This window comes from Camelus dromedarius, chromosome 5 (assembly GCF_036321535.1).
Source record: "Camelus dromedarius isolate mCamDro1 chromosome 5, mCamDro1.pat, whole genome shotgun sequence".
Taxonomy (NCBI): domain Eukaryota; kingdom Metazoa; phylum Chordata; class Mammalia; order Artiodactyla; family Camelidae; genus Camelus; species Camelus dromedarius.
In genome coordinates this window covers 43,555,425-43,583,177 of record NC_087440.1, presented here as the reverse complement: position 1 = coordinate 43,583,177, position 27,753 = coordinate 43,555,425, and the positions used below count along the sequence as shown (strand labels likewise).

Below are 27,753 nucleotides of genomic sequence, written 5' to 3'. Positions count from 1 at the left end.
GGTTTGGCATTGTTTTGTTTTCTTCTTCAAAACCAGACTACAGAAAGTGATATAATCACAGAATCCAAATTTTAGGAAGATCTTGAAGGATTCTCTAAGGTCAATCAGTTCAAGTCTATCATCTTAAAACCAAGGAAACTGAGGCTAGGAGCTTAAATGATTTATGCAAAATTAAAATACCAGAGTTAAAACACAGAGCTCCCACTGCTGAGTCATATATGCTTTCCACTGTAATGTTACCCATATGATTCCAATCATACCGTAAAATTGGAATCTGATTAATTCATCCTGCTATTTTACTCCTGAACTTATCTTAAAAATACGACATTTTAAAAGAATCTTGACCATCAGATCTAAATAAAACATTTAATCATTCCATTTTAATTTCTGAGTAGAAAAGACAAGCAAAAAGACTAAAACTAATATTGGATAATGTTAATAGCACATGCTGGCAGGAAATTTTAACACTCTGGGAAGACTTTTACAATCTTCATAGAAAAGCATTTACTATTCCCTTCAATTGTACATTGTATACTTTTATCCTCTTTCATTTTGTTATTGTAAAGCAATACCATCCAATGCAATAAAACCAGGGACAAGGAGAAATAATAAATATTTATTCTATCCATTCATCCACTAAAAGATGCTGATACTCCAAGAATTACCATGTCAGAGAGATTCATCCTTTCTGTCTTCATCCTTTGTAACCTCCTCCTACCTATACTGATTCAAAAACAATTTTTTTAAGTTTCAGTTTTTACAGAAGAATCTTTGAAAGTTTCCTTCTCTGTTAGAGTAATCACTCTGAGACAAGTATTTCTAATAAAAAATCTAGTTAATCCTGGTAAAATAACAGATATTTTACCAGTAGATATGCCGGATTCACTGAAAACAATCCTGTTTATCCTTATAAAAGTGTTAACTAATTAATAAAACTAAGAATAAAAGTCATAACTGAAGTTGTTAAAGTGTTTCCACTAAGATACTTACTTTTGTCTGTTGTGAGCATTTTCTTTCCTTAAATCATTGAGGTTTCTTTCAGCAGTCCGAGCTGCCAACTTAAGGAAAATAATACGTTTTTAAAATAAATTTATGAACATTTAAAATGAAAGATGAGCACACCTAAGTATCTCAATAATGGCAAACAAATATCACAATCACTTGAGTAAGTAAGCATCCATTTTAATAAACTCAACGTAAAAATGTTTTAATTCAGAGAATTCTTTTAAAAGGGAATGAGTTTCATATAACCAGAAGACATGAGCCTAAGGCTGGAGTTTAATCATGTACCTGCCAATAAATGCTTTTGGTGCAGTAAATATCCAACACCACGACAATGTAAGAGGATCCCAGCTTTGGAATGGAGACCAGGGATCATTATGCACAGCAGCACTGGCTATGGCACCACCTCTGGAAAGAAATCACTATCGTTCTGTGAAACTAAAGGTCTCAAATAGCTTCACAGCAAGCTGATACAGGTCTTTATTTTTAAATGGCTGAATATAATCACAGCATGCTGCATGTTTATTAAGTGCACAACACTATACAGATATATTTCTACAGTCTTTTACATTTGTTTAGTGACACTTTTATTTAATAAAAATCAGAGTATATATGTTATAGAAAACAAAGCTTACACTTAGACCAAGAACATGCAATACTCCCAAACAGTTGTGGGCAAAGGTTAAACTTGTCCAGAATACTGCATGTTTCCCAGTTACTCTGTGGACTCTACAGATTAGAAGCGGCAGTATGCGGCACATCAGGCCTGCCGAAGTTATGCAACGCACTAGAGCAAATGTAAAATCACAAAAACATAGGTAATTAACTCAGTCTATAACTTTTTACAATTAAAAAGCACTATACTATCAAATGCGTTCACTTAAAATTGTGAACTGCACAAATAAAATTAACTTTAACTGGGCAAATATTCATCTAAAATATAGCTTAACCACATTTTAGCACTATCAAAGCGATTCCATGAATCATCTTTTTCCAGTATGTAATCACCTAATTTTGTACTAACAAAAAAGAATACTACACCAACAATTTTAGTTAACAAAATACTAATTCATTTAATTTTGTATAACGCAGCACCGAAATTATTTCTACATGCCGCCTATAGTGTAACATATTTACTCAAGTATATGGCACAAAAAATGCATAAAGTCAAAAGTAACTTCTACTATGATTATAGAATAGTATTTGTTAAAAATACACCTACAACAAAAAAATATAAAAGTAAACTGATGGCAGTGATTCAAACTTGAAAAGTTTACACCTAAAGATTAACAAAACTATAATTCAGTGAATGACCATACTGTATTCTGAATCACTGTATTCAGATACTGAATACTTACAATATCAAAATAGCATTCTATGAGGTACAGGTGTGAAGGAAAAAGAACCAGTCCCTCTATTAAGAGGCTTAAATCTGTGGTAAGGACAAATATAAATGACCACAGTACTTGCCATAGGACACAAAAAAACATAGTACTATGAGAGTTTAAAGGAAGAAAAAATTAAATCTAACAGGATAGAGCAAAGAAATGCTCAATAGAGAATGTAATATCTGAAATTATAAAATTATAACAGTAAAGAGGTGGAAACAAAGTTTATAAAATGGGAAAGGTTTATATAAATTATAAAACATTCACAGAAAATATCTATGATACAGTAAGAAAGAAGGTTATAAAACTAATATGTGATTTCATTTTTTAAACATATATATGTGCTTTATGTCTAAACAGTCCAAAAAGTGCAGAACAAATTAAAGTGATGCTGCTGATTTCTTCTCTGTACCCTTCTACACGGTATAAACTTTTGTTCAATGAGTATGTATTATTTTTATAAATCTGAAAAAATCTTTTGATTTTTGAGACAAGAAGGGCATATTTTTCTGCATGTTTTAATTTAAAGTCAATGTCATTCTTTACTAAACAAGAAATTCAATATATTGAAAAGAAAAAGCACAAGACTTAGAAACTAAAAGGTCAGTATTTCAATCTCCACTCTACATCGCTAATCATGTGACCTCAGGGTGTTTCCTCGTCTGTAAGACCTAATTTATAATACCTATTTTACAGTTACTGTGTGGATTGAATGAGCAATATATATAAAATGTTTTTAAGTACAGTGCCTAGAACATAACAGATACTAATAAACATCAATTCCTCTCAATCTTTAAAAATAGTCTGCATCTAGTATTTAGAAAGTGGTGAAGAGTACCAAAGAAGACTAAACTCATCTCCAAGCCCAGCTTAATTCAGTAACAAATCTTCACTGAAACCTCAATATAGAAGCGTACAAAATCTTAGAATTGGGAGGGACCTTGATATTCGATGTATCTAATTTCTCACTCAAAGCTGGAATCTCTACTCCAAGAAATATCCATGCCTAAAAAATACCTTCCAAGCTTCAGTATAACAGTGATAATTTGACATTTACGGAGTGCTTACTATATGTCGGGTACCTGGCTAACAGAAATATCCTTTTTAATCATCACAATAACTATGAAATAGATACTAATGATATCTTTTATCTTACAGGTAAGAGAACTGGTGGCAGGTGATACAGCCAGGATATCAACCAAGACAGGCTGATGCCAGACCCCACATTCACCCACTGTGCAAACTGCTTCCCCTTGAAGACTCTGAGGGACAATTCTTCCGAGGGCCAGCTATTTCTACAGTTCTTCACGTTAGAGGGATCATTCGGACAATTAGTCAAAACCTACATGCTTATTATTTCCTCATACAGTTCCTCTGAGGCTCTGACATGTCATTTCTTACGATGGTCTTTTTCTTAATGTGTAACAAGTAATTCAACAGTGAGAATCAGATACCTGAATGGTACAACTTTTAGAACTAGAAGGGCTTTAGATTATCACTTAGTCCAGCCCCACTGTTTTACAGAGAGGTAAACAGACCTAAGGAACTTTAAGTTATTTGTCCACAATTAGTGGCAATCCAGTGCCTGAAACAAGTCCATGAACATTATATTAACCTCCCCAAAGAAAGTAGAAGCTCCCTGAAAAGAAGCTATGTGCTGAAAGCAGAGAAGGAAAAATCAGATTTTGTGAATAACTGTGTCATAACGAAGTATTTAGTTCATAAGGAACATAATTTCACTACTGGCAAAATTAAAAGAAACTGATTTCTGTAAATACTACCTCTATTCTCAGTGTAAAAGTAGACCTTTTACATTGCTCATTTCAATTAGGAAAAAGAACAATTTGGCAAAAGAGCCTAAGATAATTTAGTACTTACCCAATTATCATGTGCTTTTTTCTCATAAGAAATAATCTGAAAAACAAAGTCATTAAAATACTACTGATAACTATTTTTCTTCATTAAAAAAATGCACATCTACCGCTGTGATTCAGTATACAACTCATAAACTCAAAAATAACTCAAGTGTCCCTAAAAAAATAAGTAACATTTTAAAGCAAATTTTCACATACACATGATCTACTCTATTCTGCTTTTAAAACCAAAACTGGAAAAATAAAGACAACTAAAATTTTTGTCTAGTACATGTCTATTTTATCCAATAATCAACTACAACAGGAAGTGCCAATTAAGAGACAACAAGGAGACTGAAGTGGAAAAGACCCCGGTGCTGATATATATCTGTTTATTTACACAACACACATTCCCAAAGCAGCAGCAGGACACATGGCCACTTTAAACAAGGTCTCTTATCACAGAATCTTTGCCTCCCTAGAAATGTTCCACAGCTCCATGCAAAACCTCAAGAGGTATACAATTCGTCAAATAAGTACACTCCTGCATCAAAACAGAGAGATACTAATTCAAACAAATCACAACTGTTTTAGGTTACTTACACACACACACACACACACACACACACACACACATACCTGTCCTTGATAAGAACGAATGGTTCTCTCCAATTCTTCTTCTAGATCTTTGGCTCGTTTTCTATAAAGAACAAATAATCATTCTGCTATTAACATATACTAAGAAATGATAGAACACTACCTCTACTGAAAATATTAATTAAAATACCTAGAGTGCATTGTTTCATATAACTACAGAATTCCACGTGTTAACCACCTTTATGCGTTTCTAAAGTTTATTTCTGCCTGAGATAATTTCGACATTAATTAAGCTTTAGGAGTACTACTACTTGGGTTTACCTAAACCAAAGACCATGAGAAGATTTAGATGGCATACTGGTTCATTTTTATTCTTAAGAAGGATGATATTGGGAGATTTATTCAGATGTCTATAACCTTAAAAGAATGTTAGCAAATTAATGATTTGTGAGAAATAAAATGTTACTTATTATTTTTATAAGACTAACAAGACCATTCCTTCTTTTGGATAAAACTCAAGCTTACTAGTCCTAATGTAAAATGAAGCATCACAATTATTTGGAATACTGCTGAATCTTGCCTCTTATTTTCTCAAGGTTTTTACTATTTCTATAATTTTACCTTTGCTCACTGAGGACTAAGCTAACATAAAAACTAGGCTTATGGTCTTTAAATACTCCTTCATAACTTTAAGTGAGGCTTACTCTCCCTTTCATGGCATACTTCTCAAATTGATTAACATCATACACATTCTTCCCCCATGTGAACCAAAGATGAAAGACTTTAAAACTAATTGCATTAATAAAGTTCTTAACATTAACAGAAAATAGGACACCCATATTCAAATCCAACTAATGTGAGAGATTTAAAATCATACACTGAAAGAAAAACATTTCTTCCTTTTTATATTTCCTGTATAAGTGTGTAACAGCAAGATATCTGAACAAAAAATAATGAAACAAAAATACAGGCTTTGTCTGGTTGCTTTAAACATCAAAAAGAAGGGAAAAATATATTCAATACCTATAGGTCTCCAGCTCTTCAGCTGCATGGATTATCTTTTCATCTGCTTTGGAAAGTTTCTCCTCTTTCTCTAACCGGTAATTTTCCTCTACTGTCAATTTCCTTAAAACACAAAGTGTTTTATGTCTTTTACTGTATGTCATAAAATGATCAATTATATATTTTTAATTATATGACAACTGGTGATTAACTTTACTGCTCCCATAAAGCAATATGCATAATACCAATGAAAACATCACATGCAAGAAAAAAAATGTACCTGTGTAAAGATTCTGAGTGTGGAATTTAATACTATAAACTCACACTGTAAAGCATCTTGTTTAAAACAGTACTACTAATATAGAAGTTTTCAAGAGCTTTCTATAAGAATTCATCACAGAAATAAGATTATCATAGGTAAATATTAATAAAAACTATTATAACTGTATATTATTTACCAAGCCTTCCAGTATAAAGTATTGCATTTATTAAACAAGAAGTCATTAATGAACTGTGTTTCAATAACTTTTAAATTGGTTAAGTTGTTAAAATAGTGATTGGACTTCCAGGCCAGTTCTCACACAAACACACACACACACACACACACACAAATTTACACATAATGAACCCAAAGTAAATAAAATTTCACAGTAGTAGTCCAACTTACTATTGCTAGTTCTTTTAGCAATAATGGCTAATTTAATGAGCCCTCGAGTAAAGCTTTTCTTACACCTTTACGTACAGTATCTTATTTAACACAACAGCTCTACACAAAGGGTACTGTTTACAAAAAGAAAAATGCAGCACAGAGAAACTAAATAACTGGACTGAGGCATAGAGCTAGTAAATAGTGATTCCATTATACTACATCACCCATGTTGTTTCACGTGGTATCATTAATAACACTGGTCCCTAAAGAAATACTTGAACACCACCAGAAAACGCATTTGGAGTCCTAACGGCGGGTGCCTCACCTTTTTCATGACTTTGGGGAAAAACATGACAAACCATTAAAGAAATTCTACAGTACAACGGTAACTGTTTTCTAGTCTACACACTACATTATCTATTGCTTAGGAGGCACTCCTCAGATCAACTGTTTCATAGGTGTTATAAGAAAATAAAAACCATCTCCTTAGGAAAACCATAAAAGTGTAGTGGGCTTGGAGACGGAAGACAGGTGTGTTCCTATAAACTATATAGATTTTAAATGGCCAGAATCCCTTTGTCACCCCTCCCACAGAGAAGTAAAGTCTATGAACCCTCCTCTTGAATGTGGGTGGGCTCATTAATGATGGAAATTGGGAATTCACCACATTTCAAACTAATGAACAACACACATGCAGCTAGGATTCTACTCAGCTTCCCATCCTTGCTTTGAATATCCACAGAGAATACCTTTTTTCTTTCAAATTCTAAACATTACTCATTAAAATTCTATAATTAAACATTTGTTGTTGTTGTTCAAAAGATACACTCAAGATCCATTCCTGGGCATGTATCCAGAGGGAACTCTAATTTGAAAAGATATATGCACCCCAATGTTCACAGCAGCACTACTTACAATAGCCAAGACATTGAAAGAACCTAAATGTCCACTGACAGATGACTGGATAAAGAAGTTGTGGTATATTTATACAATGGAATACTACCCAGCCATAAAAAAGAATGAAATAATGCCATTTGCTACAACATGGATGAACCTAAAGATCGTTATTCTAAGAGAAGCCAGAAAGAGAAAAAAAATACTATATGATATCACTTATGCATGGAATCTAAAAAAAGAGATGAATTTATTTACAAAACAGAAAAAGTCAGTCATAAAAAACAAACTTATGGTTACAGGGGGCGGGGGAGTGAGGTGGGAAGGGATAAATTGGGAGTTTGAGATTTCTAGATACTAACTACTATATATAAAATAGATAAACAACAAGTTTATACTGTATAGCACAGGCACAGGGAACTAAATGTAGTATCTTGTCTACCACCTATAGTGAAAAAGAATATGAAAAATAATATATGTATGCAAATATATGACTGCACATTATGTTGTACACCAGAAATTGACATAACATTGTAAACTGACAATACATCAGTTTAAAAAAAAAAAAAGATACACTCAAAAGTATTCCTTTCACCTCAGATAACCCTTTTTCTGTCCGAAGTTTACTCACAATATCTTTCATCCTAACCTAAAAAGAAGGGCCCATTCCTAGGTTTACTGACAGAAACTATTAGGTTACTCTGTAGTTCTTCCATTTAGTCTAATTTATTTCTCTTTTATGCCCAGAGCAGTTGCAAAAGGCCCAGAATTCCATGATGAATAGCAAGTTTTTAAACTCTGAATTGAATCCAAAGCATGATTGAAGTATACAGCTTGGTAGTGAAAGAGTGTAACCTACCACCCAGCACCTGACATCAATGGAGTTTCAATATTCTCTACCAGTTTCCAAATGCATACAACAGAATCTCATTATTCCCACTGGTTATAGTCTATAAAGTCACCACAAGTCTTAAATTAGCAAACACTGAACTACTGCTCCTAAAGGAAATACACCATTAGATTCCTAAGAGCTCGGATCATAGCATTTTTATCAATCAACATATAACCCTGTTTTATGTGTTTCTGGTTAAAGAAATCTCATTTAATATATATTGCTGATTCATAAAAATGAACTCATGGCCAACCACATTAGAACTCATGTCTGAACAAAGTTTATCTGACATATGTATTTTCTCTATAAGGCACAGCACACCACTACCTTTTTGCACTTAGGAACACTAGACAGCATTTCAGTACTACACTTGGGGGCCATTTAAAATGGCTAAATCACTAAAAAAAAAAAACACACAAAAACACAAAAATGTGGCACTAAATAAATTTACTGCAAAAAGGGCACTTGTTTACAAGAGTAAGAGCTGAAACAAGAAGGCAGAGTTCTTGTTTGACCTCAACTGGGAACATGCACATTGGGCAATTCAGATCTTCCACTGTTCTGTCCAAGTCTGCAAATGACTACTAAAGCTTTGCAAGTACTGCTTTTGAGGTTACAGATGAATTTCCACAAGTAGGTGAATTTGCAAATACAGAATTTACAGATAATGAGAATCAACTGTAGTAACTTCCGTTAAGTTTTTAAAGAGGCTTGCAAGTCTGTTACATTTTGTTTCATTTAACAATGAAAAATGTGATAGTGGTATCTGAAAATCTGCTGTCTCCAGATAGGTATCTCAACGGTCTTCTGTGTAAGTATGCATTCAGGCATCAGTATACACATGCACACACAATCTTTCAATATAATATATAAAAGCACTAAACATATTTATTCATATATCCAACAAATATTTATTGAATACCATGTGCACAGTTTCAGGCACTGGAAATAAAGAAGAGAAGAGAATGAGGTAACTCACTCATGGAGTTTACATTAAATGTAGGGAATTTTAAAAAGATAATCAATCACCAGAGGACAACAGCAGCAATAAGGAAAAATAAAGCAAGATGCAAGACAAGAGGATAGGGAGGGGCAGGTATTATTTCAGTTGGAGGAACCAGGGAAGGATTCTTTCAGACAACATTTGAACCTACACTCAAATGAGGTGAAGGACTGAACCTTACATGCGGAACACCATTCCAAGGCAACAGGATGAAGTACAAAGCACTCTAAGGTACAGATGTCTTAGCATGCTAAAGATCATCAAAAAGGCCAGTGTGGCTGGAAGATAATAAGGGAAAAAGAAAACAAGCTAAAGTTAAAGAGGCTGCCCAGGGCCAGATCTCGTAGGGTCTTATAGGCCATGGTAAAAACTTTGGATTAAATTCTGAGTGTGATGTACAGGAATTTGAAGGTTCCAAGCAAGAGAGTGCCAATACCCCTAACTTACGTTTTAGAGGGCTATGCTACTGAAAGCGAGTACAGGAAGCTAAGAATGGAAGGAGGGAGATCACTCATGAGGGTATTGCAATAAACCAGGTACTAATGCATGACGGCTAGGATCAGAGTACTAGAATGAAAGGTGGGGGAAAGTGGTCAGATTCAAGATATAGAAAAGCTGACAGAATCTAATGAGAGAATGAATATTGGATATAAAAGAAGTCAAAAAAAAAAAAAAAGAAGTCAAGGAGGCATAAGCAGCTGCTCTAAGCAGTTCAGCAAATGACACTAGCATTTACTGAGACAAGGAGCAGCTGGGCAGGAGCAATTTACACAAGGGAGAGAATCGGTTTTACATAATCAGAGATGGAATTAATGGATAGTTCAATTACTAGAATGTCCACCTAGATTCCCTGACCTACCTAGCCATATTGTGACATTTAATCAGCAGTAATGTGCCGGCTATTTAGTAGAAGTTAAAGAGGATTTTGTGAATTAGCTTGGAAATTCCAATATCACTTATATTTTCTTCCTTGAAGAAAAAGTGTTTCAAGATGAAATAACCTCCTTAAAAATGAATTGATGAAATGTAACCCAATAATAAATTGAGAACTTTGAATAATAACATAAACTCAACATGTGACATTTTTAAGCTATTTTACTTGCCATTTAGTGGAGTTATCAATGTAATTTTATTACCTGTGAAGTGTCATTTCATTTTCTTGATACAGTTCAGCCATTACTTTAAGTTTCTGCTGAAGCTTTTGAGTCTCACTTTCAAACTGTGTATTTTCTGACTGCAGAGATGCTTGCTCAGTCTGGAGATTTTTAATACACTCTATAGAAAATGTTTTAAAATCACAATTAAAGAAGTAAATATTCTAAGTTGCACATTAATATTTCATAAAAATAAATTATTAATAAACTCTTTCCAACAACAGAAAATCTATAAGGTACTGTTTACCCAAATGCCTTTTAACATTTTAATTAAAGTTATATAAATTGTTATAAAATTTTTTATCACTTAAAGATCTTCCAAAATCTTCAATATTCTAACTCTACTATCTAATTTTTTCAGTCTAGGAGCTAAAAGCCAATAAAATTCTCAAGGTTTTAGTGATGAGAGTTTTATAGGCAAATATTTTAGTTCAATATTTTCTGTGAAACTACTTTCACAGAAATGAACAATGCTTTTTTTTAATCGTTTTTTTTTTTAAGTTTCTCTGCTAATACATAACTTCAGCCCCTTTTAAGCCAAAATTTTGATACTATGCTATAAATCAAGCTGGGAATTTAGATCTTCTGATAACAAATGTTCCAAAGTCCTGCTAGCTTAAGCCAGATCAAGACTGAAGAGAAAAATATCAATTTTAGGTTTGCTTCAACTGCTAAGCCACCTAAAAGAATAATCTGTAGAAACTAAAATAAACAATTCTAAACAGTAACTGTTTATATTTTATAATTAGTGCATCAACTATATTGTTTTAATTTTTTTATCAAAGTATAGTTGATGTACAATGTAAGTTACAGGTGTACAGTACAGTGATTTGCAATTTTTAAAGGTTATACGCCATCTATAGTTATTACAAAATACTGGCCATACTCCCTGTGTTGTATAATATTTACTTGTAGCTTACTTCATATATAATAGTTTGAATGTGCACCAACTGTTTTTAAAACCTCATTTCTCTTCCAACATAACCTAACTCCTTTAAGACTGGGGTGCCATCACCTACAACATGTGTATGAATCACTACCACATATCTTAATACAAGTCAAAATTCACTCTGCCTAAAGAGGGCAGCTTCAAAATCATACTAACAAGTATTAAAATATTATTAATTATATGTAATAGTATATAATTATTCTAAAACACCTATTAAAAATGTACACACCAAAATGATAGTTTAGGTAAATACATTAACATTAAATAAGTGTGCAGAAAATTGTCCACATCTGTCTATTAAAAATAGAAATTTTTAAATCTACATCTGTTAAAAGTCTGTTGACCTAGGCTTTTAGCCATTGCCATTGCTAAGTCTTAATTCCTAATAAGCCACTGTTAAGTCACTTAACAGACAATAATGTTGAGTATTGTCTCTATTAAAATTGGATCATCTATTTTATATATAGTAGTTTGTATCTGCTAATCCCCAAATCCTAATTTATCCCTCCCTCACTTCCAAACTACTATATATAAAATAGATAAACAACAAGGTCCTACTGTATAGTACAGGGAACTATATTCAACAACTTGTAATAACTTATAATGAAAAAGAATACGAAAAATATATACATATATAACTGAATCACTATGCTGTATCCAGAAACTAACACAACACTGTAAATCAACTACACTTCAATTTTAAAAATGTTTAATTGGATTATCTCTATTTAAAAAAATAAATAAATAAACCACACTTAAATCTTCATTATATCTTTGTACTTCTACCTTAACTATTTGGTTTCAAATCCTCTTAAAAGAGCACTGTAAGTGATTACCAAAAAGGGCCAAATGAGAGGAAAAACAGTTTAGAAGAAAACCTTCCTGTTATAAACGGAGTATCAATTACAGAAATGTATCTTTCCTGACACATTAAAAAAAGAAAGTTAGATTTGGAAGAAGGGTACAGACAAACACAAAATCTCCAAATGCTAATTTTAGAAACTAATAGAGATTTGCCAAGAAACTCTATTAAGCGATGGGGTAACTGGTGAGCAAATTCCTTGCTATTATAGCACTTAGTACACAATTTTTCACTACGAGTCTGTTAATGTACTCAAATACAGCTCCTTAAAAACAGGCATATCTGTATCTTTTCCTCCTGAAAATTTTGGCTTTTGGTACTATGTTTTACATACAGCAAAACTTTTTAAAGTTAATATTAATGTTTTTCAGAATCCAAAAATAATCCAATTACCAACATCATGTGAATAGGGATATGACAATTTTTTAAATTATCTGTATCTCTGGTGGTTCAATCTTTCCAAAAATGTTTTATTATACAGTTCACTTATTGTAGAAATTTTTGGGAATAGAGATAAGTAAAGAGAAAACAGAAATCTGTTCATAATCCCATATTCAAAGAGAGTCATTGTTGATATTTAAGAATGTCCTTCCATTATTTTTTTATGCTAACAGTTACAGTGAAATTTTTAAAAAATGGAATGTTACTTATATCAAGTTAAAAAAATTTCAAACATAACTAACAGAATTTGTTTACTTCAAAAAAAAAAACCACTACCACCAAAATAAGTAAAAATGTTTTCAATGAAAAAACACTTCAGTTCTACAGGTCTAACATTGCTCCTTCACTCTTATATGATGCTAATATGCTATTCATGTACATTAAAGAAGAAAACTATACTATAAAAGGATCTATAAAGTATAGCAGTACTAAAAATCAATTTTACAATTAACACAGGTTTAATTAAGAGTTTTAACTTGCTACATTTTAATATCTAAAACCATACCACACCTATGACACTGAAATTTAAAGTATAGTTTTACCATTTTTTTAAATAATGCCATTATTTTAATTTTATATAAATATGGAGAAAATGATGACTTTACAAACAATAATGAAAACTCAGGACTAAGTTTCCACAAATAACCAACAAAAGTAGAAATTTTTTTAAATCTAATTGTATCTCCTAACTGAGTCAATTAATGCTACCATTCTCTATAAAGAGATGTATTTATTCAGAAAAACTTCATAAGTATGTAGATTACCTACCTGTAAGCTCTTCTTTTGCTTTATCCACCTCTGATAACTGAGTATAAATTTGGTTTCTTTCTCCTTCCAGAGTTTTTAAAGAAGCATTTAACTTCAAAGAAGGGAGAAGGAGAAGGAAAAATTGTAACATTAATCAATTATAAAACAAAAAATAAAAAAAACTCAATATACCATCCCAAACTTTTGAAGCTCTTTTATCATTTTGATGAAATTACCAGCTAGACTACATACACCAACAATGCAGCTTCCGTCCTGGAAAGTTAGCAAAGTCATCAATAGTTGTAACTCTCAGAAGAAGAACAGAGAGGATCAGTGACAGATGCTTAAACAGTAGCTATTTGCTTTCAGCACCTAAGTTCTGATTAAGGCAACCTTCAAACTACATTACCAAGCCATCACACAGATCAATAAAGATAGGATACCACTATTAGGATGAAAAAGAGAGGAGATAAAACACAAGAAAATGAATCTAGTATTCACTTCTCGAAACACGGTATGAGGCAATAGGCGATCAGAAAATACTGAGACCAGAGGATGAAGAATGCTCATACAGGGAAGTATGGGAGAAAATACAGTAAACATTTAAAATATACTCTTTACCCAAACAAATGAGTGCACATTTTGAAAATTATTATAAGAAATTCTAAAAATTAACAATATAAATTTCTAGTTATTATAAAAAGAAAAAAGCAAATGAAGAAAATTCTGATCATTTCTAAAAATTCTGATCACTTACATGGTAACTATAAAATAGACTTTTAAAACGGTTACTAGGACATATGGATTTAATCCACGTTCTATTTCTTTCTCTATATTCTTTATGTTTTATGTGGCAATACAAACCTTAGCAGCATGAATCAGTTTCCTCAAAGCTCCTTTTGGTTGATTATCTATAGTGAAAAACAGAAACAATAATAAGTTGAGAAAATAGTGCGATGCCACAACATACATTCAAATGATTTTATCAGTTCACTCAGCCAGAGCCTCATAATCCTTCTTCTTGCTACAATAAAGAATTCAATATAAGGCACAACGGTCTTGGACCTGCCCTCAGGAAGCAGAAACTAAACAAAGAAAGCACTGGAAGTACCACAGTATTATCTAACAAGGTTCTTTACCCTTAACTCTAAGAACAGGGTTATAGCAAGGACTTGGTATTCACTTAAATACAGCCCACAGTCTCAATTATTCTTAGAATCCTTCAGCATACAAAATATAAGTGGAATTATACTTCAAATTAAAATAACATTCAACAAGCAGGAGTTTTCTCTTTAGAAAAAGAATTATTTCCGATACTCATTACTATGTATAAAACAGATAAACAACAAGGACCTACTATATCGCACAGAGAACTACATTTAATTTCTTGTAATGAGCTATAATGGAAGAGAATCTGAAAAATATGTGTGTGTGTGTGTGTGTGTGTGTATACATATACACACACCTGAACTGCTTTGTTGTACACCTGAAACTAACATTGTAAATAAACTACATGTCAATAAAAAATTAGAATTTAAAAAAACATTAAGAAAAGAAAAAATTATTTCTTATGAGATAAAGCAGAAGTGAAAAAGTATAAACAGAACTATATGTATTTACTTTGGAATGTACTTTTCTTCTAACACATTCATGCTATCATTAAAGGAAATCTTTTAAAAATCTCACCTTCTCCCTAATAAATTTATTAATTATACAGAGGATGGAGGGAGAGAAAAGAGAAAGCACACAGAAGTCACAAGAACTAAAGCTGGGGGAAACTGGATGAAAGATACATAAGACTTCTCTTTACGGCTTTTACAACTTCTATGAGTCCATAATTATGTCAAAACAAGATGTTCCATTTTTAAGAAATTGGCTGGAAAATACACTAAGTGGCTATAGTGAGTCTAACCTTTGCCTGAGCTTCCAGACTGCAACCAGCAATGGCAGTAAGAATTTGGGATGGCCAAGATTAAAGTACTGTGATCATCTGAACCAAAGCAAAAAAAAGTATCCTGAGGCATTCACTTATATAACACTCATTTTTAAACTACTCACCCATCCACCTGAGTACCTTACAGTACAGGGGAAAACAGGCACGAAAATGATTATGATGCAGTGTGAAGACCACCGTAATGAAGATACATATGTACAGCCAATAAAAGGGAGGGAGGCTGTAGGTCTGTCTGAGGGGTTGGAGAAAGATTCAACTGAAAAGGTGGTATTACAGATGAAACTTAACTAAAAGGGACAGTGAGAGAGGGACAGAATATCACACAAGTGTATAAAGAATGTGGTGCACATGGGGAACTAAAAGGAAGCACAAGAGCCAGGCATCATTTTTAGCAAGAGTGTGAGTCACGACGTAATCCCTAAGTGCGCACCATTTTCTGAATCACTCTTCAGTTCCAATTCCAAGTTATCATCATGAGTTATGTCTTCTCCAAGTACTGCAGCCCAGTCTTTCATCTTTAGCAAGCGCTCAGTCAGAGACTTGACATTTAGCAAAGGGGGAAAAAAAGAGAGAAGGTAATGACTTGTTCTAATGGCTTTACAACTTCTGTAGTTCAAAAATCAGTCCACATAGATAACAGTACATGAGTTCTCATTCTCCACCTGGCATAAGCTATGTAAATACTCTGGAAAATAAACATTTATTGACTATTAAACTTTTCAAGTTAAAAAACCAAAACTGGGTATTCCTAAAGCAAATAAAATACTTGATAACGGCCCATTTTTGCTAAATGTATCACATGACTATAAAGTAACAAAACATTTTCTTATATAATATTTCTCACTTGCCACAGATAAGTGGTATTAACATGAGAGTAAATTTGGTGGGGTGGGGGGAAGGGATAATTAGGTTTACCTATTTATTTATCTATTTATTTATTTTTAATGGAGGTACTGAGGACTGAACCCAGGACCTCATGCATGCTAAGCACGAGCTATATTGCTACTGAGCTATACTCTCCCCTCAACATTAGAGTAAATTTTACGTGAAGTCACACATACCCACAACTGAGATAAATGCCATATGAAAAGATCAGATTTCAGGTTCAACTTATTCAAGTAAACAACTAGATGAGGCACTTAACTGACATAAGGGAAAAAAATGTCATAAAAAAGAATCTGAACTGGAACATTAGAGGTTTTCCAACAAACTTTTGGAATTTTCTTGAATAAAGGAAGATTTTCAAACACTATAGAGAATAAAATAGACTATTCCAGTATTTCTGTGGAAGGACCCACCTAAAAACCCTGCTCTACAATTTCTACCCTTCGATCTCCACCCTCTTGAGAGTTCCAGGCACAAATATCATGGCCTACAGCTTTGAGTTCTTATTCTGTTAGGAAGAGTCACAAGTCCTCTAACAGAGTGAGTTTAGGGAAAAAAATAAAACAATATGCAAATTATGAATATAACTCCTGAAGATGGAATCTTGAAAATATTCTTAGTAGCAACGTAAACAGCATAAATGTATAGCTTTCAAGATGACAATGTCTACTTCTCTGTGCAGACTACGGAATGTTAGCTTTACCTCTTATCACTCATTACTCACATCTGAGTATCTGTCTGCAGCTTGACTGCATAAGATTTCAAAGAGTAGGCAGGAAAAAGTGGTAGGAGGGAGAGATAGGGAGTAGGATAAAGTCAACAAATCCTAACAGTTACATCAATTATTTTATTCCTAGTGGAGTCAAATTTCAATTAGGTTTACGTTTTACAAAGTACTCATCTCTGTGAAAGTACATATACCAGTTAGTCTAGGTATTAAAGATAGTCAGTCAATACATATAATTTCATTAATCTAATTTCTAAAATTCCTTCCAACCTCTTCTTTTTTTTTTAATGGAAGTACTGAGGACTGAACCCAGGACCCTGTGCATGCTAAGCATGTGCTCTACCACTGACCTATATCCCTCTCCCCTCAATCTCTTGTCTTGCTTCATTAAATACCTAGGCTGAAATACAGGGTTGGGAGGGGAAGGGGGATGGGGAAGGACATGCAGAATGTAGATATGTATATATGCTACAAATCTATAAGTCTTCAAGGAGCATTTGGCAGCAAGGATAACAACCCTGGTACAAACTGGAACATATGCCAAAAAGGACACCTCCTCAAATGTGGCCAAATAAATTATCAAAATAAAAACTGCTAAAAACAAAAATTTTCAAATTTAAGAATTAGCATAAAATTCTGGCTGACTCAGTCACAAACCAGCAGGGGAATTTACCTTAATCTGATTTTCTTTATCACACAGAATTTGTTCCATGTGTACTTTGGAGTCTTCGAGTGTTACCTTCTGTTTATTAAGTTCACTCACTTGTTCTCTCCATTCTTCAGCTTCTTGTAAAAGCTAAAATTCAAACCCAGAAAAAGAAAAGCAACTCATATTATCTTATCATACTTATGTGTAGAGGCACTTATTTATGTATCTAGGTGTATCACTAATAAATATCATACAACACAACGTGTCCCTGAGAAGGGAGAGAGAAAAAGGAAGGGAGGAAAGAAGAGAGAGGGGGACAGATGAATGGAACGAGGAAAGAAGGGAAGGAAGTGAAAGAAGGAAGGAAGGCCTCCGGTTTTCAAAGAACTTTCAAAACAGGGGTAATGTAAAATAACAGACACAAATATTCTTCAACTGAGTAACATAACAAGTTTACATCAAATAAAAAGCTTTCTGAAACAAACATATCATTAGATTCAGCCACTCCTTACCATTTCTTATACTCCACATAAAATGCCATACCTTACACTAAAATTTATTTTTTAGTCATGTGCTGTTTTGTAGTTAAAATAACTAATCTTCAGAAATACCATTAATCTGGCACAGATCAAATTCTACATAAACAATCTTTCACTATATATACTTTCACAGGAGATGAAAGACTTTCTGAACATGACACAAAATATACAGATCATTATAAAATATAGACTTAACTACATAATGCTTAAAAGCTTTATAAATCAAAAAATTACAAATAAAATTTTAAAAAAGATTCCTAGAAAGGAATTCTTATATCCACCATATAAAAAGACAGTATCAATCAATTAACATACAAAGAGCTCTTAGAAGTCAATTAGGGGCCAAAAAAAAAACCAACAACAACAAAACAAACGAATGAGCAAGCAATTCATAAAAAAAATTGAGCCATACAAATATGAAAAAAAAGGCCAAATTTAAAGTCTTAAAATACTATTCTATCAAATAGCAATTACTGGGTTTCTCTGCAAAACTCAGACTTCATCAGCATATTCCTTAGCACAAGAAAAAACTAATCCTTTTCCATTAATGTATAAGATGACACCAACAGATAAAAATAAATGGGAACTGAAGAAATTTTGCATCTGGTGATTAGGTGGTCTCTCGTGAGTTACTACAGAGACTGCATACAGAGCAAGCCGTTTTTTAAGGTTAATGTAAGAGTGTATGAGAACATGGAATCAGTGAATACGGAACAGTTTGTTTCAAGGACTTTGGTGATTAAAAAAGAGTTAGATGAAAGCAGCTATAAAAGAGTTAAGACAATCTATGTGAAATTTTTCCAAAGTAGAAAGGTCCACTTTTTTTCACAAACAAAAACAAATATCTTTATTGTTTAGGTATCATAGGTAAAATATAAAATGAAGATTTACACAGAAAATTTTAAAATTTTAAATTTTAAAGTCTATGTCACATCCAAAGTTCAATTAATTTCACTAATAGAGAAAATCCTAATTGATTTTTGTCCCTCGTTTATTTATTTTTCATTACAATCCTTTTGGTGGGGGAGGTGGGAGAGGGGTTGGGGCTAAATTTTTAGAAAAGATGACTTTTGATTATAACACAGCAAATTTAACACAGGACTTACCACTTTCTCCTGAAATCTACTAAGATGACAGAAAAGAGGTTTAGGAGAAAAAAGCATAAACCCATAAGGAAAAAGAGAACAGGTGATGAAGAATAAGATAACTCCAGAAATGGAAAGTTGAAAGAGACGGAAACATAGTAAAAGACTACATAGAACTAAAATCTAAGGTGGAAGACAGGAAAGTCTAAAAGCAGCTTGATTGGATACAACCCAGAAAGACTCAGAATTTAGAGGCACAAGCACTGGGTTATAAGTGGAATGAAAAGAGGAGGAATGCCCAAAAGTCTGCATGAAAAGCAGTTAGAAAATCTCCCATGTTCTCCTTGTACGTACATACACACACACATTCTAATTCTCGGTCCACCACTTCCTCCGCCACACCCCACTGTCTTTCACATGCACATGCACAAACACATACTTACACACATACATACACATCTGTCAAAAGCCTAGAGGGTTGTTCTCTGGAGAGCTGGAACCTAAAACTCGGGGACATCTGAACCAGGAGAAGGTGGGAGTAACATACTGAAAACGCAAAAGCATTAACTGAAAGCTGACTTACTGAGTAGTGAGATACCAGCCCACCACCACCTCACTAAGCTGCTGTCCTAGATGCTGGCAAACAGGCTTATACCCCACAAATGGGAACTATGGAGGAGTCACGCCTGTGGGAGGTGGTCTTTGGATACCAACAACTGGGGATCCTCCAATGAAACACTCTAGCCAGATTACCCCATAGAAGGGCCCAGGAGAAACACACACAAAGCTTCCAATTAGATTTGGAGAGTTTCACTATTAATGAGCAGACACCCATGAATCACCAAACATCTGAAAAAAGAAACTCTTACATAAAATACAAAAGCCAAAACAGAAAATAAAGGAACTCAAAGGAAACAAGACAACTCAAAGATCTGAAAAACACTTCAAAGAAAAAATAATATCCTCAGCAAAGACAGATACTGAATCCATCAAACCAGAAAAAGGCATAAGCAAAAGAAAACAAAAACTCTTATAAGTGAAAAATATCAGAGAATAAGTGAACAAAAGTTCCACAGAGACAAAGTAACCAAAAAGGACATTTTTAAATAATTACATGTATCATAGAAGATATATCCCAAAAAGTATAAAATAATTCAAGTAAATTTCCCAGAACTAAATCAACAGCAGGAGTTTCCAAACTGAGAGTAGCCAAGAAATGTATGGCACACTAAGGCACATCACCATGGAATTTCAGAGAACTGGAAACAATGAAAGTGAAAGATACAGAAGTGTAAAGATAAAGAAAGAAGAGTAGATCACAAAAAGGGTTCAGTAATCCAAACAGCATTTGACTTTGCAAAACCAATACCAGAAAACGAAGACAATAAAGCAATAATGTCAAAATTTCGAGAAAAATTTTTCAACACAGAAGATACCCAACCAAAATGTCAGTAAGTATGAGAGAAGACATTCTAAGGTATGCCAGTTTTTTAGAAGTTACCTTCTCTACCTTTCTCAAGAAGCTAATCATGGGAATTACCCACATAAGAGCACAGCTTGGACACAGGATATAGTGTCTTTCTTATGTTTAAGTCTTTCAGCTATTTTGAGTTTATTTTTGTGAATGGTGTGAGGGAGTGTTCCTCACTGATTTACATGCAGCTGCCCACCTTTCCCAACACCACTTGCTGAAGGGACTGCCTTTTCTCCATTGTCTAGGACAGGAAATAGAAGATCCAACACAGAAGGACAAGGAGAAGGATGGAGTGAAGTGAAATCTTAGGACAACAGAGGACAACAGACCTAGAGAACAAGTTCCTACTGGACCAAGAGGATGAAGACCCCAGGAAGAACTGCTTCAAGACAAAAATGAAATTGGCAGATCACCCAAAGCATCTGAACACATAAATAAAATACTTACATAATCCCTAGAAGAGTATAAAGATGAATCACAGATAGATATAAAGGAAATGAGACAATTATTAACTCTAGGGCAAATAAAACATGGGGTCAAACAGAGTATGTATTCAGAGCACATCACGTGACTTGGCTGTAATATTTGTAAAATCATAAATGATGCAATCACTGATAATTCTTCCCACTGAAAAATTCTAACTGTATTGGGAGAACAGTGAGAGAAGAAACATCTATGGGTGTGTGACTGTTCTACATGTGTGGGAGAGGAAGAGGGTATAAGTTAAATTAAATCCTCATTAGATCTGTCATCACAGCTGCTTCTGTCCTTAGGCCCCACACCCACAGCTGCAGTACCTCTCATAGGTGTTCTCTGCCCTCCTTCAGGCTGGCTTTGAGGAGTTAGTGCTAAACGCTATTTGCTGTGATTATCAAAATGCTGAATGCCCTGGGTTACTTCCACTCATGGGGGAAAAGGGTGCGAGGAGTATAGACCTTTGTATCATATACTAAAGAGACGCCACAGAATACATGGGAGACTGAACTGCTCTCGTGGTCTCCAGAAAGAGCCTACTCTTGCCCCTAGCACGAGTCAGTTATGAGTACACCCAAAACATTCATAATTATATATTCACAAGCAGAAGAGTCCCTTTACAGTACAAACCTGTTTCTGGCTCTCCTGAAGTTGGGAGTTTTCACTCAAAGCATCTTTTATAGCTATCTTAAGTCGTTCTTCATTCATTTGAAATATTTTGAAGGTTGTTTTGGCCTAAGTAAAATACAACAGAATGAGATTATCAGAATTAGTTTAATACAACAGCTCTTTTTACACACACTCCCTAAAACATGGAATTAAAGTCAAAACTATGCCAAATATTATATTAACAGGAGAGGCAGCATGCTGTTAGCAGAAAAAAGGCTGGCCTAGAATCAAGGTCTAGTCCTGGCTCTGCCACTAACTTGACCTTAGACAAATGATTTAACCTCTCATAATCTTCTATGCACTATGCAGCAAATTTTGTTAACTTTTTACTGTCTGTCTCATACCAGAATGTAAACTCCATGAGGGCTTTTCTATTTTGTCTACAATGTTAAGTACCAATCACCTTCAACAGTGACCAGTACACAGCAATAATTCAATAAATACCTGTCCAATGAAAAAATGAACTTTCCTGAGCTATACTGTATTTTTTTAAAAATCTAAATTCTAATATTATACTTATTCGTTCATTATAAAAGTGATAGTCAAATGTAAATGATTTTCAAAACCAATAAACCTATTAAACCAATTCAACTTACTTCAGCAACTTGTGATTTGAGGGACTTTGACTCCTCTTCTAGGGACTGTATCCTTTTTGAAATATCCACCATCTAAAAAGACAGTATCAGTCAATTAACAAGTATTTACCAGACTCCTCCAGGTTCCAAGATACCAATATATTAGGTATAACTAACACTGCACAAAAAGGACTCAAATTAAGAAAAATTCTCAGCCATCTGCTTAAAAGAATTTCATATGAAACTTATATAACAATAGTATTTCAACTCATCTTTAATATTTCATAATGTTTACATTATATAGGCTCAAAAGAAGTCCACTAGCATCATATCTTACTAATCTCACACACATCAAGGTCTTCCTTAAGATGGATTTTAAAACAGAATGACAAAGTTAAAATGTTTTTAACACACTTTATGAGTAATTAAAAAAAAATCCACTACGTATGTGATTGTGCAAGTTAAGTTATTTATGTGAGCTACTTTCATAGTGCAAATAGCAAATTTTTATAAGAACATGCAAGAAATGTAACATGGTAATAACCTCCAACAAACAAAAAGAGCTAGAGAATCTGGAAAATTTTACTCTCCTCTTTAAAGCAGTCAGTATTCTTTGGATTTTTTTTTTTTACAGTGCATTTAATAGTTTAACTAATATCATATCATTTTTTAACTCAATAAATTTCTTTTTCGTATAGTTTCCTCAAACACAAAAGTCTTACCAATTCATCTTGCTCCGAATGTTTAGATTTCCCTTCTTCTAACTGTTTTTCTAGAAAATGAATTTCATCCTCAAGTTCAGATTTGGACTTGAGCAGCTTTTCACAGACTGCCTAAAAGAGGAAGCCAACTTTATAAGACAGACATAGGAATTTTTGGTTAAGATAAATCAGATGAATATAATCAAATAAATATATATTAAATAAGTCCCAGTTTGTATATCTGTTCATTTTTATAACATCGAAATAATAGCAATTCTAGCAGTTGTCAGCAAACTTTTTCCATAAAAAGGCAGAGAGTAAACATTTAAGGCTTGTAGGCCAAGCAGTCTCTGTCCCAACTATTCAAGGGGTATGTGTATGTAGTGAGAAAGCAAAGACAGCACGTAAATGAATGAGCATGGCTGTGTTTCAATAAAATTTTATTTACAGTGACAGGTGGCGAGCCCAGAGTCTAGTTTGCCAACCTCTGCTCTAAAGCATTACCAAAAAATAAATAAATAAATAAATCTAATTTAATGTCATTAAAGACATAATAAAAAATAAACTCAAAAAACAATCAAGATTGCTTCATAATATTCTACACTAAATTAAGACTTTTTCATTTTAAATGATTGTGATCTTTTTAATTTAAAATGATTAGTTATTGGATTATTCCAATTGGATTTCAAATACTGTAATAAACATACCTCCGGTATTTGTGATCCTTCAACAAACTTGTCAAAAAAAAATAAATAAACAAACCGAAAAAAATCAAAGAATTTAATGCAGGTCAAAACAAAAGCAGAACAAGTACATACTGTATTATAGTAGTTAAAAAACTTATTTATATATATTTACTCAAATTTGACTATCTGATTATATGAATTCTGAATTGAATCAAATTACTTTGTTGTTTTGATTTTATCTACAGATTCAAATATCAATTTTTAATTGTATCACAATATAGTTTATGTTTAATTTACGTTTACCAATCTTAAAAATAAACATTAAATGTTTCAAAAAATTACTAAAATTAGAGAAAAACTTGCAAAATGTTCATTTTAAAGTAAAAATTCAGCTAATTTTACTGCCAGATTATGTAAATTCAATGCCTGAAAATAAATCGGTGTGTTTTATTTCATCCACAATGCCACAAAACTTGAGAAAATGTTTATGCTCTCCAGTTTTTGCTCTTTTGTTAGTATACCAAATTCCTTGTAAAACTGTATTTTAATCAATCCAATAAATTACTACTGGAACAGTAGTTAAAACAAAGGGTCAACAGATAAAACAATTTCAACAAGCTCTTGAGGATATTAACAGGTAACAAATGAAGAAAGAGAAGACTGAGAAATTAGTATCATTTGGAATTCAATTTATAACTACCTCTGGACTCTACTAGGAAATTCTGAATCATGATACATAAGCTTCTGGTGATTGCAGACATCAGTGATTGAGAACTGTCAAGCTGAACTGACTAATAAACACATACACCAAAGGCACAAAGTCCTTCATTTTCTATTTTAAAATGAATATGCTTTTTACAATGCTTCAATCTCTAAACAGTAGTAAGGCACACCTATTACTTACCCTAATCTGTTGTAGTTTAGCTCGATCACAAATTACCACAGTCCCTCCTTACTACTCGCCTAATCATACCTGGCTCAGGAGAGCCAACTATGCATTATCTCTTCCAAATTCCACATTCAGTGGCATCGTTGGTACCTTGGAATTGGTGGGAGTAGTTACACAACAGAACTCAGCAAAACTAAGGGCCCCTGCTTCTTAGAGAACCAAGTGTTAAACATTTAGCAGCAAACCACTGTGTGTAATGTAAATCTATGGTCTAATTCTAGTCAACTCCTAAAATACTGGGATGAAGTAAAAGAAAGTACTGCCTCAATTTACATAACTTCTTGTCACCAACTATTCCTAAATTTACAAAAATGAATTCCATTTTTCCATCCTGGAGCAAACTGAGTCAAAAAGGGATAGTTACCTCAATATATTTCCCAGGGATGAAGAATAAAGAGCTTCAATTTAATAGCCCTAGATTCCAGAGAACTGAATATGCTTCATTCGAAACAAGTTATCAACAAGAGCTCAAATTTTTAGGATATCTTTTGCTAACTACTAATAGTCTATTTTCTATATTTAACTTTTTCTTTACATTTTAACATCCAGAAATGCTCTTTCACATTTCCTTTGAAACAGTTTTGAGAAGATACATTACTTTTAAAGTTTGTTATTTAGTAAGATTCCTTCTCCAACTTTTATAACTACATTATTTGTTTTTACCTCCAAACATTGTGCTTCTGTTGACTCCTCAAAGCTGGAATCCTTTAAAGATGACTCTAAACCTTCATACTGAAAGAAAGCGACACTATATGTAAAAGTTCTATAAATTTTACTCCAACCTACACATGCCCTACAATCCACTGATTCTATGAAAAGCAACAGTAAATCCTAACTGAAGAAAGAGAACATCATCCACAGCTTCAAATTTACCTCTACAATTTTTGTTATGATATTACTGACACTCAACATAAAATAACCCAGCACTCAAGAAAATAAGATTTGATTGAGAAGCAAGGGGAAAAATGAGCAAGAGAAAGACTCTTGGAAGATGTAGGTAACAGATTTCTCCTTTGGACAGTAAAATAAGTAAGCTGAATATATAAGAAGAACTAAAAGACAATATTGAACCAGAGAAAAAGAACTATAAAAAGAGCCACAATGAAACTTTAGAACTGAAAAAAGTAATAATAAAATTAAGATCTCAATCAACAGATGACTGGATAAAGAAGTTGCAGTACACACACACACACACACACACACACACAATGCATAAAAAAGAATAAAATAATGCCATCCACAGCAACATGGATGGACCTTAGAGATCATCATTTTAAGTGAAATAAGCCAGAAAGAGGAAAAAAAAAATACCATATGGTATCACTTATATGGGGAATCTTTTAAAAATGACACAAATGAACTTATTTACAGAAAAGAAACAAACTCACAGACACAGAAAACAAACTTACGGTTACAGGAGGGGAGGGTAGAGGGATAAACTGGGAGTCGGGGATTTGCAGATACTAACTACTAAAATAGATAAACAATAACAGATAAACAATAAAATAGATAAACAACAAAGTCCTACGGTATAGCACCGGGAACTATATTCAGTATCTTTTAAGAGCCTATAATAAAAAAGAATATCAAAAGGAATATATAAATATATACATATATATGTATATCAGAAATTAATACAATATCATAAACCAACTATACTTCAATTAAAAAAATAAGAAAAAAAGATTTCAATAGATGATTTAAAAGATTCAGATGAAGAGAATTAGTAAAATGGAAGCTACATCAGAAGAAAATATCCAGGATGAAGTGTGAACAAAAAGACGGACAATCCAGAAAAGAACATAGATACATTATGGGATATAGTAAAAAGCTAAAATATAAGTATTTAGAATCCCAGGAAGAGAAGGGGGAAAAAAGGCAAAAACAATTTGAAAAAGTAATGATCGAAAGTGTTCCAAAACTAATGAAAGACATTAAGTCACAGATTCCAGAACATCATGAACCTCAAGAATGAGAAACAGAAAACACTATATCCAGACAACTAGTAACATTGCTGAAAATAAAAGACAAAGAGAAAATCATAAAAGTAACCAGATAGTTTCTCATAAAGTTAAACAATATCTGCCCTATGACTCACCAACTCTAATACAGATATTTACTAAAGAGAAATGAAAACATATATATACACACACACACAAAAGAAAAAAAAGCCTGATAGAATGATCATAGTAACTATTCATAAAGGTCAAAAGCTGGAAAATAAGCATATTAAGAGATAAATGGATTTTTTAAATTGCGTTAGGTTGCTACAACACAAATTTATTTATAAGTAAAAAGAAAAACTACTAATACATGCAACAACATAGTGAATCTCAAAAACATCATGCTAAATGAAAACAGACAAGCACAGAAGTATGATTTCATTTATACAAACTCTGTAATAGACAAAAACTAACGTATAGTGATAAAAACAAAGTGGGTACTGGTAAGGGACTGACTGAAAATGAGCACAGGGAAATTTAAGGGTGATAGAAATATTTTATATATTGATGAAGTGGCAGATTCATGGGTGAACAGACTTGTCAGAACTAATGGTACTGCTTATTTAAGACTCTCCATTTTACTATAAAATCATACCTCAATTTTAAAAATTGAAAGAGAAAAAAGATCCTGAAAAAAGACATACTATCATCAAATTTCAACAAAACTTATTGCTGACTTAGCCCACAAACATGGCAAGAAAAAAAAAAGTAAAATGAGATGTCCAAAGCACTTAAAGAAAATAACTGCCAATTTAGACTACTATAAGAGTATTCTACAAAATGAAGAAATAAAGACATTACCAGACAAGCAAAAGCTAAGAGAATTTATCAACAGTTTTCTTATTCCAGAAAAGGAAAGACCAGAAGGTCTTTCTATTTATTATTCTTTAGGAGGAAGAAAAATCATCCCAGATGTAAGCTGGAAGGGAAGTAAAAGAATGAAGAGCAAC

At 33.0% G+C, this 27,753-nt stretch overlaps 1 protein-coding gene across 10 annotated transcripts in view; it reads right to left on the bottom strand.

Moving 5' to 3' along the window:
* Positions 1-27,753, bottom strand: part of MIA2 (MIA SH3 domain ER export factor 2) — an 81,382-nt gene that overhangs the window by 17,542 nt on the left and 36,087 nt on the right. For 6 of the 10 annotated variants that reach the window (XM_031453638.2, XM_010983774.3, XM_010983772.3 and 3 more), the window contains 14 exons: positions 25,464-25,532; positions 23,873-23,899; positions 23,187-23,297; positions 22,486-22,557; positions 21,851-21,955; positions 17,673-17,795; positions 15,818-15,926; positions 14,298-14,344; positions 13,455-13,545; positions 10,417-10,555; positions 5,864-5,965; positions 4,883-4,943; positions 4,269-4,304; positions 991-1,058 (listed from right to left, as the gene is read on the bottom strand). In XM_031453638.2, coding sequence (XP_031309498.1) covers positions 991-1,058; positions 4,269-4,304; positions 4,883-4,943; positions 5,864-5,965; positions 10,417-10,555; positions 13,455-13,545; positions 14,298-14,344; positions 15,818-15,926; positions 17,673-17,795; positions 21,851-21,955; positions 22,486-22,557; positions 23,187-23,297; positions 23,873-23,899; positions 25,464-25,532 — 1,160 coding nt within the window. The remainder of the gene's footprint in view (positions 1-990; positions 1,059-4,268; positions 4,305-4,882; positions 4,944-5,863; positions 5,966-10,416; positions 10,556-13,454; positions 13,546-14,297; positions 14,345-15,817; positions 15,927-17,672; positions 17,796-21,850; positions 21,956-22,485; positions 22,558-23,186; positions 23,298-23,872; positions 23,900-25,463; positions 25,533-27,753) is intronic. The other 4 variants (XM_031453637.2, XM_031453642.2, XM_010983777.3 and 1 more) reach the window with 1 other exon arrangement.